The sequence below is a fragment of the Pongo pygmaeus genome, chromosome 8 (genome assembly GCF_028885625.2).
Source record: "Pongo pygmaeus isolate AG05252 chromosome 8, NHGRI_mPonPyg2-v2.0_pri, whole genome shotgun sequence".
Taxonomy (NCBI): domain Eukaryota; kingdom Metazoa; phylum Chordata; class Mammalia; order Primates; family Hominidae; genus Pongo; species Pongo pygmaeus.
In genome coordinates, this window is record NC_072381.2 from 132,078,452 (window position 1) to 132,101,362 (window position 22,911).

A 22,911-nucleotide genomic window follows, 5' to 3' on the forward strand; every position below is an offset into this window, starting at 1 on the left:
TAATCTCAGCCATTCTCATGGTTTCTTATACCACCCTCGTGTACACCACGATGATATCAAGATTTACAACCCTGACCTGTCTCTTGATCTCTATGCCACACTGCCAGCTGCTTCCTGAGCATCTGGAGCAGATGAGGTCACACTGACCTCTCACACGTAGAGTTTCCAAACACCACGAAATCAGGATCCTTCCACCAGCACCCCGCTAACCCCATTAGCCTCCTGGATCCTGAGTTCTCTACCTTATAAATGATAGCACTATCCATCCAGGAACATCTTTAACTTTTCCCTTATCCCAACAGCATGTAAATAATTTGACTAATTTCTAGGGCTCCAAAAGGTCTAGCCACCATAGCCACTGCCCCAGCTAAACCCACATTACCTGCCACCTGGAATATCACAACAGAGTTGTCTTCCTAGCACTTGGATCAGATAGTGTATTCCAGCAACTTCAAAATATTTCATTGTTCCTCTTTGCCTGCCTAATAAATACAGACTAAAAATAGGTGAGAAGGCTGATTTATTCTGGCTTAATGCCATTGAAAAGCTTTCTAACAATCCCTGCTGTGTGAGCACGCCACGGGCTGCCTTAAAACAGAGTGAGTCCCCTGTCCCTGGAGTTTAATATGTGGCCAGCCCACTCCACAGGGGCTTCCCCATTCCTGCATGGGGATGATGAAAAGGGGTTTAAAACATCAGACATCTCAAAGAAGCTAGACAGAAGGACCTCTGTGGCCCCTCCCAAGCTGGAGATTCTACGGGCCTACTTATGCCTTTTGAGATATATGCCTGGCCCATGGATTCCTTCTAGAACATTGCCCCACTAGCTCATCACCCCCAGGATTGGGTCTCTGGAAATTGTGCATCTAATACCTGACCTTGCCTCCTGACTGATGGTCGGGTCAGGGTGGCGCCTGACCCAGCAGTTCCGGGCGAGGGTCCGCACGCTCTTGCTGCCAGGGCCCAAGCAGCAACCTTGGTTCCTGTCTTTCTGCACCCCAGTGCCTCATCCTCCCGTGAAGCTCATGGGTTTCCTTACAACAGTTTCCCTTTGCCTACAATAGTGGGTTTCTGGTCTCCAGACCCAGAGTTTGACCTAAAACTCTGTTCTGTGGGTTTCCCAAAGCCACTGAGAGGGCTAAGAAAGACTTCATCCTGGTCCCAGGCCCTTCTGATGAGCATGGAAACACGGGATCTAGTCCTGAGCTAAACTCCCTGTTCTTTCCTGAGGGAGAAAGGCCGGCCATGGAGAGCCCAGAGGGCATGGGTGGCTGCTTAGCCCTCCTTTTATAGAAAAGGTACAACTGGACTCCCTCCTTGACCAAATCTCAGTCAGGGCCCTCTGGGCCCTCTTCTTGACTAGGCCTCACCCTTGGCCTCTTTTAAGCCCAGTTTTAGGATTAGTGAGAATCCCTCTGAGCCCAGGATTAGAGAGAACTCTGCTAAGCCAGTTTAGGGAGAATGCCCCCCACCCTTGATGGCCAATCATGTTCATCTTCCCCTACCTTAGATACTAAGTTCCTCTTTGTAATTTTCCATCAGCTGAGTTCCTCACCCTGCCTTTTGGCCGTAAACCTCCAGCTGCCCTTGCTGTATTCAGAGCCGAGCTTAGTCCTGCGCTGAAGGCTCCCTCCTCCACTGCAGAACTCCAGTAAAATCTGTCTTACCATTTTAAACAAGTGCCCAGTGCAATTTCTCTTAAACAGATGGAAACAACCTTGTGGGAAGACACAGAAAACATGAGAGGGTGCCTTGGAGAATCAGCCCTGCCGGGAAGCGTGAAACCCATTTAGGTCTGACTCCTTGCCTTCTACTAGAATATACTCAAGGTTTAGGACTGCCTTTAAGTGTTCTTCCATAATCAGCACATTTTGGCAGACTAAAAAAAAAAGATACAAAGCCAAGAGCTCTCTCTCCCTCCCAACCCAGGGTTGCTTGAGCAATTTCCCTGCAGCCTGCACCATTAACCTCTAGCCTCCGGCCAGCATGGGCTTGATTCCGAAGCCATTAAAGTGCTCAGCTCCTCCCCAGTAGGCATCCACTGTGGAAGTGCCCGGTCCTAAGATAAAGAGGACCAAGGTATCCACATTTAAGTCACCAGGTCTCATTGTTCTCACAGCCACCTCTCAGTGCTCTCAGAAAAACATGGCACTCTTCTCAGTGTCCCCAAACTCCCTGTGGGATGCAAGTAGCCAGACATGTTTTGGGAGCCTGCCTTTGCTATTCAGACCACAAGAAGTGTCTGCAAATGGATTCATGTTCTCACTACAGGCCATTTCTGGGCTAGGTTTTCAAAGAGTTCAAACTAAATATCTGTCACTACTAAAAAGCTGGAGGCTGGGTGCAGTGGCTCATGCCAGCAATCCCAGCCCTTTGGGAGGCTGAGGTGAGCAGATCGCTTGAGCCCAGGAGTCTGAGACCAGGTGAGGCAACATGGCAAGATCCCCTCTCTACCAAAAAAACAAACAAACAAACAAAAAACAACTAGCTAGGGATGGTGGTGCATGCCTGTAGTCCCAGCTACTTGGGAGGCTGAAGTGGGAGGATCGCTTGAGCCCAGGAGTTCAAAGCTGCAGTGAGTCATGATAGCACCACTGCACTCCAGCCTGGGTGACAGAGTGAGACCCTGTCTCAAAAAAAAAAAAAAAAAAAAAAAAAAAAAAGAACAAGCTGTAAACCATGCTTCGGGACTACCAGAAAGGATTAAATATGAAAGCTTGTTTCAAGTAATGTTTTTGTCTTGGGTTGATGGTGTCAGTTATGGAAAGGAATTCGGGTCCCTGATATCTTTGCTATAGGCAGGTAGTGGAGAGAAGATATAAATGTGTCTACGTGTGTGTACATGTATACATACATGCATATATATCCACATCCACATACATACAAACACACACATAATCACATGCACTTTTCATCTATAGTGGCTCATCTGCCACATTTATAAATTAAAATTAAAATGAGGATTAAAAAATAAAATTGTGGCATTAAAGCATTCTTTTAGAATTGAATTTGTTAGTCTCTGAATGGAAATAGTCGACTAACCCAGTAGTCTTATTACAGTTCCATCAGAACATTGGACTAAATCTGTAGGATTTTGCTCAAAAAGAGTGGGGCAGGGGAGCTGGTTTTCACATCATTTATGTTAACAAACTTAATAAAAGTTATGAACTGTAACCATCTCACCTAGTGTTTTTACAGTTTAGTGGCTAAGAATGGAAGCTTTATAAAAATGATTTATGAATGCACATATCCTGCCTATATTTAAATTGCATCCACTTTGTTCTGAGAATATTCGTATTTGTCCCATTACTCATCCCTGACGGAGCCCTGCTGCATGCTGGCCTGACCCACATGCTCCACGCTCTGCAGGGAGCTCAGGTTCTAAAGGCACCCCTGAAGTCACTGCTGTGCCTGTGGCATCCTTTAGCCTCACGGCCTGGCGGTTTAGAAATTCAAATCAGCTTCAAATCTTGGCAGAGCCACTGAGCTATCATCTCATGTTTGGGGGAAAACTAGGCTCAAAAGTACATTCCATTATTAATAAAAATAAAAGAGAGAGAGAGAGAGTAAATAAAGGCTTGAAAGGGAACCCTGCCAGGGCAGGCCCCAGTCCTTTACCTGCATTTGAAAGACTTTCATTTCTTTCCCAGGCAGAATGATCTTTGGGGGATGAAAAGAGTCGACTGTGGATCTAGAAAATAAACAGAAACATTTCCCAATTTCATATTTTGATTTGCCAGATATATAATCTTTAATAATGTACATTTTTTTTTAATCAGGAACATCCTGGAATTTCTCAATTCTCCTGAGAAACAGCTACAGATTGTAATGAGGACTTACTTCCAGTTTCTCCTGGGTTACCTCTATCAATGACGAAAAGGAAGGATTTTGAGGATTTCAAAATGCACAGGAAAAGAGGGAGGGAGGAAAGGAAACTAGAAAAATTCAGCCAACATTGATTTTGCTGTGGGTTTGGTTAGCAGATCAAGGAACCACATCTAATATTTCTCTTCTGGCCCATCACAGTGCTGAATGGGTGCTGGGCTGAAGCTGGACATTCAATAGATATTGGTAAATTGATTAACTATGAGCCATTCAATTTCAGTTCTTTAGGACCCAGTGAAAATAAGCAGAATGTATAGGAAACTATTCTGTTGTCTGCAGGTATGACTGTTTTGCTGACTTTTTCTGCCAAAAGGTAAAGATTTCTTTCGTGATTTTATTCTCAAAGCAGTTTGCTGAGGGTGAGATTTTGGCTCTGATTTCTAACTTTAATGAGACTCCAGAGCATCTCATTCCATACTGGGTTTGCCCTACCCCCGTCATCCCTTGGAATATCCTGTGACCTTGCCCCAAAGCTGGAGAGCAACTGTCCTGATGGTCCCGTCATCATCTTGGCATGACTTGAAGGGGCAACACAGTCATGGAGCACGAGCTGGGCTCTAATTGTGGGCCTCAGTTCATGTCCCAGTCCCGAAGCTGAGTTAAACTTTTTGGTGTTCGGTTCCCATTATCGGCCCCTTCTCATCCCCTGCATCTGGGCAACCAGTTCTGGGGTTGCAGAGGGGAATCTGTAGTCAAGCACTTCTTCCATCCCAAGGAAAATTCTGGCTTCCCCCCGATCCCATAGTGGAAGAGAAAGAATGGGGTGGGACAAGGACCTAACCTGGGCTGAGATCCAGAGAGTTATTTTCTACCATCTCTGCCCTTCCCCATGGCCCAACTCAGCCGCCACCTATCAGCCATGTGATTATTAATTCTAATCAGTGCTGAAAATTATTAAGACTTCACATATACTGGTTATGTATGCTCAGTGCTTTACATACATCCTCTCATTGAATTCTCCCAACTCTCAGAAAGGTATGCTTCTTTTAGCTCCACTGTGAAAGCTCAGAAAGCTAAGCTTTCAGTTTGGTAACAGGTCAAGGTCACCTAGCTGGATGTGATGGAGCCAGGAATCAGATCGGGCCAGTTAGACCCAACACGCTAGCTTTTAGCCAATGTGCTCCAAATGTTGTTTTTGTTACTAAGTGCTATGGTCTAAATGTGTTCCCCAAAATTCATGTGTTGGAAACTTCATCTCCAGTGCAACAGTGTTGAGGGTGGGGCCTAGTGGGAGCTGTTTAAGTCATGAGGACTCTGCCTCATGGATGAATCTATGCTGCTGTTTTTAAAAGGGCTTACAGGAGTGGGCTTGCTCGCTTCTGCTCCTCTGCCATGTTTTTTTTTAAATCAGGAATATCCTGGAATTTCTTCATTCTTCCAAGAAACAACTACAGATTGTAATAAGGATGTACTTCCATTTTCTCCTGGGTTACCTCTACCAATGAATAAAAGGAAGGTTTTTGAGGATTTCAAAATGCACAGGAAGGGAGGGAGGGAGGAAGAGGCAAGAAGGCTCTTACCAGATGCAAATACCTTGATCTTGTACTGCCCAGCCTCCAGAATTGTGAGAAGTAAGTTTCTGTTCCTTATAAATTACACAGTCTCAGATGGTCTGTTATAGCAGCAAAAAGAAGACTAAGACACTAAGTATCATTATTTGGCTATTTGACTATATCTGGCAATACTTATATAGCCATTATACTTCTATATATCTTTTTCTCAGACTTAGCATAGATGCACCATGGGAAATACTGGATAATGCATAAAAATTTTCAAGGAAGGAAATAAAAGTGCTGCAACATTGTATATGGGGCTGGAAAATAATTTAAATCTTAAGTCTGTCAGAAGCAGCAAGTTATCTCTCCACTGCTTCACACCAATCAGGTAGATCTGGAGGCTGTCTTGGAGGTGGAGGGGTGCAGAGAGAAACTGGCATAGTGGAAATTTTAAGCTTCTTCTCTCCTGGCTTGTTGTCTTGTGTGGTTTTTTAAGAAAGATTGTTATGCATATTTTTCATGTAACTCTATCAAGTCTAGCAAGTTAATTAACCTAGGATATGACAACACAGAATTAATTTTCATTTGAAAAGCTCCTGATGCACCATATGGTTGTTAGTCAAGAGCCCCAGCCTTGCCACTAAGTAACAAACACTGAAGTGCTTTGGTTTGGATCACAGATGATCTCTTTCTCTGTCTCTCTCTCTCTCTCTCTCTCTCTCCACACCCCCCCCCCACCCCCAGCAATTCATAATGGATGGCAAATTAACTAAGACACACAGCGTTCTGCAAATGCCTGGCTTCTCCAAAGCCTTGAACCATGTTCTACAGGCTATGGGCACTACTGATTCAAGAATTTTCAACGATGGGGTGATTCAGGAACTTCTTTCATCAGCTGGACCCCAGGTCTTAGTCCAGTCACAACATCCTGCAGACGTGGCATGGCCTCTACTTTCTGCTGGTTTCTCACTGTAATCCTTTCATGCAGAAGAGCAACACTTTCCATTGCTGTTAGGGTAAAGTATGATGAGGGCCCTGGTGGTGCCCCTGCTCATCTCTGTGGCATCACTCACTGGGCATCTGTCCTGCCACACACTCTATGAGCTCCCCTCATCTCCTTGATTGGTTACACGCTCACCCACCACTGGGCCCTCACACGCATTGTCCTATTTGCATAACACGTCTCCCTGGTCCTTCTGGAGCTTGGCTCACATGACCTGCCCACATACGTGTCCCCCCTGACATTGCCTTCAAACCAAGGTCAGGTTTCTGATTTACAAGCTCCTGCAGAAGCATTCCTTTTCCTTCAGAGCACTTGCCTCGGTTTGTAAATACACACTGATGCATGTGAATCTACAACCGATGTCTGCATCTTCCCCCAACCATAACCCCCACAAGAAGAAAGTTGTTGGCCTCACTTGCTAATGGATTCCTCCTCACCCAACCAGGTCTGCCTCTCCCTGAGACCCAGAGGTTGCTGGGAGCAGGGCCTACCTGTACATTTCTGGTGTCCAGCACCGTGGTGAGTGTTAATGAGAAACACAGTGGATGTTTGCAGAAGAAAGGAGAGGAGAAAAGATGGAAGGAAGGAAGGAAGTAATAAGGGAAAAGGTAGAATGGGAGCTTGGGAGGGAGTGGGGAGGGAGGAAAACAGGGGAGGGGAGGGGAGAGGGAGGGAAAGGGCAGAGTTCCCAATCAAGGTTAGGAGTTAAGAGGAGACACTGGCCTCTGGCCTGCAATGCCTGGGATTTATGTGGCACTCTTTCTACACATGGAAATATTTTCCCCAATAAACCAAAGGTTGACTCCAATTTTTACTATTTACTACTCCGAGGGAGAGCCTGATCAGCCTTCACTATTTCGTGAAACTCCTAACTCAGTCCTTTCAAAACTGTATCTACCTTAAGTCTCTGAAGCCATTAGGGTGTTATTTAGTGAATGGAAACAGTAGTTTACCAAAGCTACACAATGGGAAAAAGTTTTAAGAACCATTTTTCACCTCTGTTCCAACTGACTCATAGGCCTGATTTAAGCCTGGGGTCGCGTGAGGAGCTATCATTGTGTGAGGGCAATTAATCCTCACAGGATCGTCTAACAACTCTGTGACAGAGGCATGATCATTATTATTTCCACTTCACAGATCTGTAAAGTGAGGCACAAAGAGGGTAAGTAACTTGCCCAAAGTCACACCCCTCTAGTAATTGAGCAAAGGACCCCACATTGGAACCCAGGCTATTAGAATCAGTCCTAGGGAATAGAAAACTGTGATTAGGATCAAGTACTGTAAGAAAATCATGACACTCCTTGATAGAGTGGAATGCCCCAGCTTGCAAAGCTGATATTCACATGACTTCATTTTGATTCTCCAAATTCCCTAAAAGGTGGTGGCTAGGACACATAGATTTTTAAAAATATATATAACAAAACTCAGGCCAGGAAGGATAAGAAACCTAAGTGTCCAAGAACAAGAAAATGGTGGCTCTGTCACCTACACCAGCCCTCCTGACCCTGGTCCAGCCTTCCTTCCACCCCCGCACCACCTGCCACTTCACAGGTACAATCCTGCCAGACCCACCCTGCAGAAATTCTGTGGTCAAGCCTGGTATCTGCTAAGACAATAGTAACATCAACATCACATTGATCTATGAATTCCACCCGCAGCCAGAAGCAGTGCTCCCATGAGCTTTGACTAAACATTGTAGGTGCAATAATAGTGGAACCTTCCATATATGTAAGACTAAATGCTTTACAAAGCAACTCCTACATTATCTCACTCGTTCTCCCAAATCCTGCCATCATAGCTGGACTCAAATGAGCAAATATTTTACTGTTTTTGTTGTTTCCTGGCTCTCCCTTCAAGACACCTGAGTACTCACTATGAATCCTAATCTGCAATACTAACATGCATAAAGCTCTGTAGTCCGAGAGTTTTTCTCCCTGGGTTTGTAGCAAACTACTCTGACAGAAAAACCTTACCTGAACTAACCTAAGGCTATTTATGATATTAATTTATTCCACTGAGTGTGAATATTCATACATTTTATTAATTAAGCTTAATTACAGAGTTCTACCTCAGATCCTGATGGAGTTGTTGCACAATATTATCTTTTCAAAATCCAAAAAAAAAAAATTATTGTTGAATCACATCTGATCCCAAGAGTTTGAGATGGAGGATTGTCAGTCAGTACTGTGGACATTTGATGAATACTAATCGCCAGCTTCTGGGTTAGGGTTTTCCATGAAGCAAGCAGAACAGGGACAGAAACGTTATACACAGCAGGAAAGAAGAGAAGGGAGAAAACAGCTGAGAATTTCCCAGAGTCTACACAGAGCCCTGCTGCCAGTACCCTCTCGCACTAACTTTGCCTGTCTGGACATGTGCGTAGTTTGCAGAGAAAACAGAGGAGACATCCCAAATCTACTTGGATCCCAAGGAGACAAAGACCAAAGGTGGATTTTTGGCTGCATCTTCTTTTTAAGATAAAGATAGACATTATTGGAGTCCAAAGGAAAGAGGACTATCTCTTTTCAGCGTCTGAACGTCTCCTCCAAGGGATGTAGGAGATTCCACCAGAGGGCAGACAGCACGTGCGATGGATGGCTCCAGGTTGGACTGCTGATTGGTTGGTGAGCACAGACTCTAGTGGGGATGGTATGATACGTACTCTCTACTGCTAATCTAGATGCAAGATTGATCTTCGCCAGCATTGCATGTTTTTATTCAATCTTCTGAACTCTTCTGCAACAATAATTAATGTCAGATCAGTTTACGGATCAACAGTGTATTTTCTGGTTAATGCAACCCTGCACCTATAATAACTCGAAACCGAGATATATCGCTCTACCATGATTCCCTCTTCATGCTTCATCTCTTCACGTTTACATCTGGTTTAACTTTTTCTAATCTAAAATAAATCAGCATGAAAAGCATTAGATTTTTCATTTAGATTCTCAATTGCCTTTTATTACCGAGATAATATCCCTTATCTGATTGCAAACGGTAGGACTGTTCACTTGTTAGGATCTGAATGAGGATGCCGCAGTTCAATCTATCTGTCTCTCCTTGTTTCTCCCTCACTTTTGTTTTCAAGGGTGGTGGCTGGTGGGGTTCTGATTTGAAAATGAGATGAATCAGGATGTAAAGTGGATATATTATTCCTACTATTTCTGCTCTTGGAGGTACATGGAGGAACACAGCCTCCCCTGGCTGTCTAATGAGATGTGGTCTGCAGAGCGTTCACTCTTCATTTTCCCATCAGGTGACTTCAGCTCCCTGTGTGTTTGCAGGTACAAGTGAGAGCAGCAAGGACGAAGCACTTGGCTGGAGATTTCTATGCAAACATCAGCCATGAGGGGAGAATGACTCCAAAATATAGGCATGTTAAGTACCCAGTTACCAAGTCAAATTTAGCTGAACTATTTTGTATATGAAAGAGGTAGATATCCCCAGATTCCTTAAGCATTCCTTTCAGCATGTTCTATTATGTTTCTTATCATTTGTAACATTTTCTCTTTACAGGCATACCTCAGAGATATTGGGGGTTCAGTTGCAGACCACCACAATAAAGCAGATTATCACAATAAAGCAAACCACATGAATTTTTTGGCTTCCCAGGACATAGAAATGTTGTTTACACTATATGATATTCTATTAAAGGTGTATTATGTCAAAAAATGTACATACCTTAATTTTAAAATACTTACTGCTAAAACAAAAATGCTAATCATTTGAGCCTTCAACAAGTTGCAATCTTTTTCTGGTGGAGGGTCTTGCCTTGGTGTTGACAGCTACCAGCTGATCAGGGTGGTGGTTGCTGAAGGCTGCAGTGGCTGTAGCAATTCCTTAAAATAAGTCAGCAATGAAGTTTGCTGCATCAATTGACTCTTCCTTTCACGAAACAGTTATCTGTAGCATGTGAGGTTGTTTGGAGGCATTTCACCCGCAGTAGAACTTCTTTCAACTTTGGAGGCAATCCCCTCAAACCTCACCACTGCTCTATCAACAAGTTTATAGAATATTCTAAGTTGTTTGTTGTCATTTCAACAATGTCCACAGAATCTTCACCAGGAATAGTTCCATCTCAAGAAACAATTTTCTTCGTTCCTTCATAAGAAGTGACTTCTCATCCAATAGTTTTATCATGAGATTACAGCAATTCAGTCATATCTTCAGGCTCCACTTCTAATTCAAGATCTCTTGCTATTTCTACAACATCTTTAGTTACTTCCTCCATTGAAGTCTCAAACCCCTCAAAGTCATTCATGAGGGTTGGAATCAACTTCTTCCAAACTCCTGTTAATGTGCTATTTTGACCTCCTTTCATGGATCATGAATGTTCCTAATGGCATCTAGAATGGTGAATCTTTTCCAGAAGGTTATCAATTTGCTTTGCTCAGATTCATCAGCAGAATCACTCTCTGTGGCAGCCATAGCCTTAGGAAATGTATTTCTGAAATAATAAGGCTTGAATGTTGAAATTAATTCTTGATCTATGGGCTGCAAAATGGATGTTGTGTTAGGCGTGAAAACAACATTAATCTTCTTGCACATTTCCATCAGAGCTCTTGGGTAACCGGGTACATTGTCAATGAGCAGTAATATTTTGAAAGGAATCTTTTTTTTTTTCTAAGCAGCAGGTCTTAACAGTGGGCTTAAAATAGTCAATAAACCATGCTGTAAATAGATATGCTGTGATCCAGGCTTTGTTGTTCTATTTATAGAGCACAGACAGAGTAGATTTAGCATTATTCTTAAGGGTCCTAGGATCATCACAATGGGAAATGAGCATTGGCTTCAACTTAAGTCACCAGCTTCTTTATCCCTAACAAGAGAGTCAGCCTACGCAAATCAATAAATGTAATCCAGTGTATAAACAGAACCAAAGACAAAAACCACACTATTATCTCAATAGATGCAGAAAAGGCCTTTGACAAAATTCAACAACCCTTCATGCTAAAAACTCTCAATAAATTAGGTATTGATGGGACGTATCTCAAAATAATAAGAGCTATCTATGACAAACCCACAGCCAATATCATACTGAATGGGCAAAAACTGGCAGCATTCCCTTTGAAAACTGGCACAAGACAGGGATGCCCTCTCTCACCGCTCTTATTCAACATAGTGTTGGAAGTTCTGGCCAGGGCAATTAGGCAGGAGAAGGAAATAAAAAGTATTCAATTAGGAAAAGAGGAAGTCAAATTGTCCCTGTTTGCAGATGACATGATTGTATATCTAGAAAACCCCACTGTCTCAGCCCAAAATCTCCTTAAGCTGATAAGCAACTTCAGCAAAGTCTCAGGATACAAAATCAATGTGCAGAAATCACAAGCATTCTTATGTACCAATAACAGACAAACAGAGAGCCAAATCATGAGTGAACTCCCATTCACAATTGCTTCAAAGAGAATAAAATACCTAGGAATCCAACTTACAAGGGACGTGAAGGACCTCTTCAAGGAGAACTACAAACCACTGCTCAATGAAATAAAAGAGGATACAAACAAATGGAAGAACATTCCATGCTCATGGGTAGGAAGAATCAATACCATGAAAATGGCTATACTGCCCAAGGTAATTTAGAGATTCAATGCCATCCCCATCAAGCTACCAATGACTTTCTTCACAGAATTGGAAAAAACTACTTTAAAGTTCATATGGAACCAAAAAAGAGCCTGTATCGCCAAGTCAATCCTAAGCCAAAAGAACAAAGCTGGAGGCATCACGCTACCTGACTTCAAACTATACTACAAGGCTACAGTAACCAAAACAGCATGGTACTGGTACCAAAACAGAGATATAGATCAATGGAACAGAACAGAGCCCTCAGAAATAACGCCGCATAGCTACAACTATCTGATCTTTGACAAAGCTGAGAAAAATAAGCAATGGGGAAAGGATTCCCTATTTAATAAATGGTGCTGGGAAAACTGGCTAGCCATATGTAGAAAGCTGAAACCGGATCCCTTCCTTACACCTTATACAAAAATTAATTCAAGATGGATTAAAGACTTTAACGTTAGACCTAAAGCCATAAAAACCCTAGAAGAAAACCTAGGCATTACCATTCAGGACATAGGCATGGGCAAGGACTTCATGTCTAAAACACCAAAAGCAATGGCAACAAAAGCCAAAATTGACAAATGGGATCTAATTAAACTAAAGAGCTTCTGCACAGCAAAAGAAACTACCATCAGAGTGAACAGGCAACCTACAAAATGGGAGAAAATTTTCGCAACCTACTCATCTGACAAAGGGCTAATATCCAGAATCTACAATGAACTCAAACAAATTTACAAGAAAAAAACAAACAACCTCGTCAAAAAGTGGGCGAAGGACATGAACAGACACTTCTCAAAAGAAGACATTTATGCAGCCAAAAAACACATGAAAAAATGCTCACCATCACTGGCCATCAGAGAAATGCAAATCAAAACCACAATGAGATACCATCTGACAAAAGTTAGAATGGCAATCATTAAAAAGTCAGGAAACAACAGGTGCTGGAGAGGATGTGGAGAAATAGGAACACTTTTACACTGTTGATGGGACTGTAAACTAGTTCAACCCTTGTGGAAGTCAGTGTGGCGATTCCTCGGGGATCTAGAACTAGAAATTCCATTTGATCCAGCCACCCCATTACTGGGTATATACCCAAAGGACTATAAATCATGCTGCTATAAAGACACATGCACACGTATGTTTATTGTGGCACTATTCACAATAGCAAAGACTTGGAACCAACCCAAATGTCCAACAATGATAGACTGGATTAAGAAAATGTGGCACATATACACCATGGAATACTATGCAGCCATAAAAAATGATGAGTTCACGTCCTTTGTAGGGACATGGATGAAACTGGAAATCATCATTCTCAGTAAACTATCACAAGGACAAAAAACCAAACACCACATGTTCTCACTCATAGGTGGGAATTGAACAATGAGAACACATGGACACAGGAAGTGGAACATCACACTCTGGGGACTGTTGTGGGGTGGGGGGAGGGGGGAGGGATAGCATTAGGAGATATACCTAATGCTAAATGACGAGTTAATGGGTGCAGCACACCAGCATGGCACATGTATACCTGTGTAACTAACCTGCACATTGTGCACATGTACCCTAAAACTTAAAGTATAATAATAATAAAATAAAATAAAAAAAGAGAGTCAGCCTGTCCTGTGGAAGCAAGGCATTGACTTTACCTCACCAACTATGAAAGTCCTAGAAGGCATCGTCTTCCAGTAGAAGGCTGTTTAGCCTCTATTGAAAATCTGTTGTTTAGTTTAGCCACCTTCCTCAGTTATTTTCTGGATAACTTGCAGCAGCTTCTACATCAGGGTTGCTGCTTCACCATGCACTTTGATATTATAGAGACAGCTTATTTCTTTAAACCTCATGAACCAACCTCTGCTAGCTTCAAACTTTTTTTCTGTATCTTCCTCACCTCTCTCAGGCTTCATAGAATTATGGCTGGATTAGGCTTTGGCTTAAGGGAATGTTGTGGCTGGACTGATCTTCTATCCAGACCACTCAAACTTTCTCCATATCAGCAATAAGGCTGTTTTACTTTCTTATCATTCATGTGTTCACTGGAGTAGCACTTTTAATTTCCTACAAGAATTTTTCCTTTGCATTCACAACTTGGCTAACTGTTTGGCGTAAGAGGCCCAGCTTTCAGCCTGACTGGGCTGTTGACATGTCTTCCTCACTAAGCTTAATCATTTCTAAATTAATCATTTCTAGGCATAATCATTTCTAGCTTTTGATTTAAAGCAAGAGATGTGAAAGCTTCTTTTCACTTGAACACTCAGAGGCCATTGTAAGCTTATTAATTAGCCTAATTTTCATACTTTTGTAGCTCAGGAAATAGGTAGGGCTTAAGAGAGGGAGAGAGGTGAGAGAACAACTGGCTGTTGGAGCAGTTTCTTGATTAAGTTTGGTATGATTTCTGGGTGCAATTTGTGGCACCTCAAGACAATTACAATAGTAATATGAGGCTGGGCGCGGTGGCTCACGCCCGTAATCCCAGCACTTTGGGAGGCTGAGGCGGGTGGATCTTGAGGTCAGGAGATCGAGACCATCCTGGCCAACATGGTGAAACCCCGTCTCTACTAAAATACAAAAAATTAGCTGGGCATGGTGGCATGTGCCCATAGTCCCAGCTACTAGGGAGGCTGAGGCAGGGGAATTGCTTGAACCTAGGAGGCGGAGGTTGCAGTGGGCTGAGATCACGCCACTGCACTCCAGCCTGGCGACAGAGCAAGACTGTCTCAAAAAAATATATATATAGTAATATGAAAGATCATTGATCACAGATAACCATAACAGATACAAGAATGAAAAAGTTTGAAATATTGTGAGAATTTCTAGAATGTGACACAGAGACACCCAGTGAGCACATGCTTTTGGAAAAACAGCACGGATAGACTTGACCAATACGATTGCCACAAACCTTCAACTTGTAAAGTATGTGATATCTGAAAAGTACAATAAAGTAAAGTGCAATAGAATGAGCTGTACTTGACAATCTGAGCTGATGATTCTAGAACTGAGTCCATTTCTCATTCTGTGTGGAAAAGTCCTTCCCCAGGAATTGTTTACCACCACTTCCTACTTTCCCCCAATTAGAGTCCTGAACAGTTTGAAATACTTTGAAATCAAATACACTGAAGTTACTCTGACTTTGGAACACCTCAGAGAGTTCTGAGAATTCAATAGCCCACTTGACCCTTTAACTTTTAACTCAATTGTTGTTTTTCTTCTTTCAAAGCAACAGAGACAAAACAAAACAAAAAAAAAAGAAGAAGAAGAACAAAGGCATTTCCAGCTCCCTGGCTCACCTATTTGCATGACATGCGTGTCCTGGGCCTGGGGCAGAGAAGACCTTCAGATTTGGTATATTTTACACTGGTGGTTGCTTTCTGTGATTTTTTTTCAGCCAGACTGACAGAAAGGAGTCCTTTTCATTGCTGACTTTCACACCTTCTCAGAATTAGGGGAAGCGATAACTTCTGCTTATTGAACACTAGCAAAATTTGGTCCTTAAGGGCTTTATAACAGAAAAATCATAGCAGCCACACCATGGAGTGCTTACCAAGGGCCAGGCACCATTCTAAATGCTTCACAGGCATTATGTAATCTCTATGGCAACTCCCAAAGGAAGGTACTACTGTAATCCCATTCTAAAGGCAAAGAAATGTTATTCTTATTAATAATAACATCAATAATAATGTGATCAATAACTTTTTGGGCTCTTATTATGAGCCAAGGGCTTCCCTAACTACTTCTCATACACAACTTACTCAAGCCTCAAAGCAGCACAAGAGGAAGTTACTCTTAGTAACTCCATTTTACATATGAGGCAACTGACACTGAGGCAGCTAAGAGTCCATGAAAAATTGAAGAGTTAATGAATGGAAGAGTCAGGATTCATATCCAAGTTCACCTGATCAAGGCCAAGCCTAGCTCCTCTGCTGCCTCAGTGGAACATCATTTCTTTAATTAAGATGCTAGAAGTTGTAACTGAAATTTTTCACGACCACACAATACTACATACTTCAGGATTTCAGCTACAAGACATTTCAGAACAGGCAACACTATAGCTTTAGAGAGCAGATGGGCGGCTGCCAGAGACTAGGCTTGGAAGGGCGTTGAGTGCAAAGGGCACAGGAGACTTTTTTGCTTGTGGAAATGGCCTATGTCACGATTTGGTACTGGAGTTCAACTGTACCCATTTGTCACAACAAAATGAGCTGTATGCTTCAAAAACATATGAGTAATCATGTATGTAAATTATATCTTAATAAGACTGATTTTTAACAAATATATTGTGAATAAGCTTCAATTTAGCTTAGAATTTCAAGTCAACAAACACACAACTAGTATGGGAAATAGGACATGCACCTGACCTCAGGGATCTCACTGTCCAACAAAAGAACCTGTAACTGACAACCGTCCTAGCATTCATACTTCGTGTTCTGTAAACACAGGTAAGTGCAGGGCCAGCTTCATAGGTGCGAGACCTGTGAATCTGCATAGGGGCCAGTACTCAGAAGTGCCATGCGCTCAGTTTAATGTCACTATTTTGAATGTTTTTTTTAATTGTGGTAAAATATACACAACATAAAATTCACCATTTAAATCATTTTCAAGTTCACAATTAAGCATGTTCACAATGTTGTACAACCATCACCACTAACCATCTCCAGAACTTTTTTATCATCCTGAACAGCATCTACGGACCTATTAAATGATAACTCCCCATTCCTCCTCCTCCCAGCCCCTGGGAGCCTCTATTTTACATTCTGTTTCTGTGAATTTGACAATTCTGGGTTCTTCATATAAGCAGAGTACAACAATGTTTGTCCCTTTGTGTTGGACTATTTCGTTTGGCATCTCATCGTCATAGTTCATCCAAAGGGGGGCTGCCTTTTCACTCTGTTGAGAGTGTCCTTTAATGCACCCAATATTCTATTTGTATGAAGTCCAATTGATCAATTTTTTTCCTTTGTGGGGCTGTGCTTTTGATATCACCATCTTGAAAATTTTAATACTTTGTCTTTTTTTTTTTTTTTTTTTTTTTGGAGACAGAGTTTCGCTGTTGTTGCCCAGGTTAAGAGTGCAATAGTCCCATCTCGGCTCATTGCAACCTCCACCTCCTGGGTTCAAACAATTCTCCTGCCTCAGCCTCCCGAGTAGCTGGGATTACAGGAATGTACCACCACGCCTGGCTAATTTTTGTATTTTTAGTAGAGACAGGGTTTCTCCATGTTGGTCAGGCTGGTCTCGCACTCCTGACCTCAGGTGATCTGCCTGCCTCGGCCTCCCAATGTGCTAGGATTACAGGCGTGAGCCACTGCACCCAGCTACCAATACTCTGTCTTTGAGCTTGTGTTTTGTAAGTGACAGCCAACAGGACTATGGGGCATGCTGCGGGCAGAGGAGGCAGGTGCACTCCCTCACCACCCCATTGACATAAGGTGCTCCTCATTCACAGACTTTGGGTGAAATTACAAAGTCTGGATGTGGGAGTTCAGGAAGATACACAGTGAATACAAGGTGAGCACATTCTGTCCCAGAACAAGGATGTTGAAATGCCAACAGCCATGAGGTCCCACTTCCCATTGGAACCAGACTGACTTCAAAGGCAGAAAGAAGGAATGATGTTCTGAAAAACATGAGTGACCAGTAGCCCTATCAAAATCTCTCTTACTCATGCTACTTCCCTGTATAGCCAGCCACTTATGCTGAAATGATGACACAGAAGGAAGAGAAAGACAGGGCAACCCTAGTTCCTTTCCTTGTAGTCCTTCCTCACTCATCAGCAGGCCAAAGGGCAGAGAATATTGGTAAAATTATATGAAGCAATGAAATTAAAAACAGTTGAGTTGATGTTTGCAGCACTTCCATTATTCTGGTTTGAATGAAATACATATCTGCATCTATAAGCTACAAAAAGCATGAACTGTCATTTAGGTGAATCCACCTGTGAGTTAAATGGTTTTTGTATTTGTGTTAAAACTGTCACTGCACAACGTAAAGCTGAACAGTAAAATTTGTGATAATAATTTAACATTTTAATTTTTACTTAGACCAACATTAAATAGCAAATTTAAAACACCGTCAAGAGAAAGACTACAGAATAGAATGAAAATTATTTATATTTTAGTACCATTGCTGACAATTCTCCTTGGTTTTCATGGATTGATTGATTGATTGATTGATTGATTGATTGAAATGGGGTCTCACTATGTTGCCCAGGCTGCTCTCGAATGGGCTCAAATGATCTTCCCACCTCAGCCTCCCAAAATGCTGGGATTACAAGTGTGAGCCATTGCTCCTAGCCCTTTCCCTAGTTTTAAAACAAGGGAATCAGATTTCCATTTCGCAAGCTTCCTGCAGATTGCAGAGGCTGAACCTGAATAAATAGCCATTATTGTGGAGCTGCTCCACAAAGTCTTCATGGTTTCTTTTCCTGTATATCTGACAACCAGCACAGTGGCTGCACGCATTGGGAACTACAGAGCTTTCCTACTTCCAATCAGCAGTGAGGATATAAGCACATGGCATCTCACATTCACTTCTGAGCCTCTCTGCATATCCAATAGCCAAGTAAGTCCCTTTCACACAGCTGACCCAGGACATCACCACCAAACAGGCTGCCTTGAAAACTAGCGCAATACGAGGCAGCCAACCTAGAGCCATGCACTGAGAAGCTGGCAGTTTCCAGAAAGCATCAGTGAGGAGTTGAGTGCATTTGTGGCTAAAATAAGGGGATCTGTGAGCTTTCTGTAAATTGAGGGCTGAATCAGAGGCATCTGAGCCCTGACACAGGCCCTTGGTTGCCAATGCACTTGCCCCTGGCTGCTGGCTACTCTGCTGGGAGGTGGTTTCTTGCATTAGACATAAAATAGCAAGTAATGTGTTGTTTACTTTGAGAAAATATTCCTCCCATTTGTCTTCAACCCTATTGGTTTCTCTAATATATTATTATTCCTAAATTTGGGATATTTTCCAAGATACTCATTTTTAGAGCTGTCTCAAAGTCCTTTCTAGATGGAGAAGAGATATAAATTAGACTCACAGAGAGGAAATTAAATAATTCTGCTTTTTGGAATTGGATTAATGAAAACATTGATCAAACAAAGTGACCTTCATTTTTAGCTTCATTTGGACAAACTAGAGCTGTTACCTGTTTGTCCATCTGTCTGTCTGTGATCACTGAAAAATGAGTGAATCTGTAATAGAGACTAATGTAAGTATTGAATCAAGGAAGATCTCTTACATGCACTAAGTAATCAACCATCATTCACCCTGGCCCCAGGTGCTCATCTAAAACATACTGCAAGCACTTCTGTTAATTCATTTCTTCATTCATAATGCATCCCACAAATGTCTACTGAGTGCTGATCTGGTGCCAGGGGCACATGGTGAGCTAGAGCAGATGATGTGCACTTTGCCTCATGGAGCTCCCAGACAGAGACTCCAACCTACGTGCTTTCAATCCCAAGGGTTCCTTCTATTTCCTTTACTCCACAGATGCAAAAATTTAAAATATAATGTGGCAGGCCAAATACTCAGATGATTTTTAAGATTCCCCTTGGTGTACATGCCCTATGTTCCCCTGTCTTTGATGGTGAAAAGATCCTATGAATATGACGGGCTATCATATCCATGATTAAGTTACATTATATGGCAAAAGGGTTGGGTTTTACTGACGTAATTAAGGCTACTAATCAGTTGACATTGAGTCAATCAAAAGGGAGATTATATCAGACAGGCCTGACCTAGTCAGGTGAGCCTTTTATAGAGGTCAGAGAGATTCAAAGTAGCAGAGATTCTCCTTCTGGCCTTGAAGAAGCAAACAACGTATTGTGAGTTGCCCACGGCTAGAGCCTCAGACAGTGACCTGAAGCAGTCCTCTAAAAGCTGAGAATGTCTCTGGCTAACAGCCAGTAAGAAAATGGGGACTTCAGTCCTGTAACCACAAGGAACTGAATTCTGTCAAGAACCAGTGATCTTGGAAGAGGATCCCAAAGCTTCAGAGATCACAGTCTCAGGTGACACCTTGATTCAACCTGAAGACATCCTAATCAGAGAAGCCATCTAACCTACACCAGGACTTCTGATCTACAAATAATCAATGGTGGTGTTTTAAGCTGCTATGTATGTAATAATTTGTTAGGCAGCAATAAAAAACAAATACAGATTGTGTCTGCCAGATTTTTTCCTTTTTCTAATAGCCAATCATAACAGACACAATACATGATCCTGCCCTAAGTTGATATCATCTCAGTCATAAGTACAGCATCTAGCTGCTTCAGTTAATTTGTGCATGGTGATCATTTCCCTTGGACTGGAGAACCCCTACTGTTAACCCTGTGGACCATGATTTTGGAAACACTTAATGTGGCATGGGACAACCTTGAGAATCTGGCTTCTGCTATTGTATACTTGACACAAATGTCATTAACTTGGAAAACTTTTAGCAATTATTTCTTCAAATCTTTTTTCTCCTCACTCCTCCCCTACATTCTTTCCGTGTATCTAATCACATGTGTGTTGGGCTTCTTGATATCATCCTCCAGGTCACAGGAGCAGCATCCATAAAGTACTAGTTACAATTTGCCTGCACCCAGGGGCCACGTGTTTGTGCCATGGCTCTATGATAGAGTTGGAGATGGCAGGAAAACGTATGTTCAAACTTGGACAACAACAATAACTCATTTTCATGGGGTACAGCCTCCATGCCAATTCCAAGGCTCAACCCTTTATATAGGTTATCCCTTTTAATGCCCCCAGCAACGCTATAAGGCAGATATTATCATTGTTCATATGAATACAGATGAGAAAACTAGGCTCAAAGAGAACAAGAAAATTGCCAAGGTCACTCAGCTAGTAAGAACCCAGACAGTCTCAACCCAGCGCTCTTTCTCTTAACCACAACACCACCTGTCATCTGCCATCTCTTCTCTCCCTTGGTTTGGCTGAAATGTGGATATGGTTTCCCCACAAGTTCCCAGTTCCTTGGTGGAAATTGACCAAAATGATGTCAGATAGATCTTACAGTGCTCTTTCTCTCTTGCTGTCTCTACCTCTCCGAATCTCACTCTTGCTCGCTCTCTCTTTTTTAATTTTTTCTCTCTTGTCTTCATTTTGGAAAGTTCATTGATCTTTTCTTCTGCAGCATCCAATCTGCTGTTAATCCCATCCAGTAAAATTTCCATTTTAGATAGTGTCATTTTTTTCTTATCAAGAGGTTTTTAAAAAATCATCTATTGCTTGCCCCATTATGGTGATGTCTTTTCTTAAATCCTTGAATTTAAAGGGAAAACAATATAATTATAATATCTGTAATAGCCTTTTAATAGATCATTGCTTGCTAATTCTCTCATTTGCATCATTAATGAATCTGTTTTTACTAACCAGTATTATCTTGGTTATGAGTCATATGCTCTGGATTCTTTGAATGTTTAGTAATTTTGATTGGATGACAGACATTATAAATTTTATATTATTGCTTGCTGGAATTTGTTGTAGTCTTGTAAAAAAAAAAAAAAAGAAAAAAAGGTTGAACTTTGTTTGCCAGCTAAACCACTTGAGGAATGGCTTGATTATTTCAACAACTGGTTTTAAAATTATTATGGGTGGATCTAGGGTAGCCTTTACTGAGGCTAGTTTAGCCACACTACTAAGACATGACCCTTCTCGGGGCTCTAGGTGATTTTCCCTGTATTCAGTGAGGTCTCTACATTCCAGGTGGTGAAGAACCTGAATGATTCATGGCTCTGAGGTAGTGCTGAGAAGTGCTCATCTCACAGCTCCCCAGTAGGATGTTCTTTCCTTGCCAGTTTTCTCTGTCTGGTCATAGAGACTTTCTCCCTACACAGCACAGATTAATTTTCAGCCAGACTCAAGAGGGCCTGAAGCAAACTTCTGGAGCTCTTTTTTTTCCTCTCAAGAAGTGTGCCTTGCAAATTACAGTCACACCCTGTGTCTCCTCAGCTCAGAGAGACTACTGGGTTCTGTTTAGGTTTTCCCTTCCTGTGCCCCGATTCAGAAATTGCCATTCCTTCGGCCAAAAATGTCCTCCCCTTCCCTATTTGCCTATACTTTCTCTGTCCCCCCACGCCTGGAAACCTCCCACTCTTCCATAAAGAATGTGCCCAAAGGTCTCCTCCGTGCATCCTTGCTGAGTTCTCTGGATCCACAACTCTGTGTAGACACCCTGGCCTGGCATCACTGGGATGGGTGCCTCCTTGATCAGATGATAAGCCTCTGACCTCTGTGTCCCCAGCACCTACCACAGTTCCTGGCACATAGTAGGTCCTTAATACATATTTGTTATAAGAGCAAGCCCAAGTGTTTCCTCTTTAATCCGTCTGCTCCACTAGAGGAGGAAGAGGACCTAGAGTGGCAAAAACAGAGAGTGGTAAGAACACATGTGGTCCTCAGAACTGTAAGGAAGTTCTCAGTGAGAAAGCTGTGGAGGGACAAATGTCTCAATCAGAAGGAAAGAGAAAGAGCACCCGATTTAGAGGGGCATGATAACTGCCCCTAACCACTTGATTCTGGTGTAGTTGACTTTCTCTGTAGTTAGCTCTGAACCTCCCTGGGTTCTAGCTGTTGTTGCCAGGAGATGTGCTGCCCCCCATCCAGCACCACGTGAGAAGTACAATCTGCAGAAGAAGACGTAACATAGACGGAATCCTCCTTCCGCCGCTCCTAACTGTGTCACTGTGCAGCCTGCACCATCTCTCTGGCCTCACAGAATTTTCTCTTTGGAAAAATAGGCCTCATGTGTCTCACACAGCTGTGGTGAGCTTCAATGAGGCAATTCAGGAATCAGCTGACACCAGCCTCTTTTGTTCCATCTCCGTCTCTCAGCTCTCCCTGCACGCAGTGGTCCTGGCTTCCACACTCTCCTCTCTGACTGACATCTGCCCCCAACCCCCTGCCCTTCTACACACCAGTTTTCTTAACATGGACAATTCAACTGGCTTTTTTATGACTTTCTTTGGG

General features: G+C 42.4%; 1 protein-coding gene across 1 annotated transcript in view; it reads right to left on the bottom strand.

Annotated features, from left to right (window-relative positions):
- Window positions 1–22,911, bottom strand: part of C8H10orf90 (chromosome 8 C10orf90 homolog) — a 265,705-nt gene that overhangs the window by 235,813 nt on the left and 6,981 nt on the right. The window contains exon 2 of the mRNA XM_054436234.1: window positions 3,619–3,691. Coding sequence (XP_054292209.1) covers window positions 3,619–3,691 — 73 coding nt within the window. The remainder of the gene's footprint in view (window positions 1–3,618; window positions 3,692–22,911) is intronic.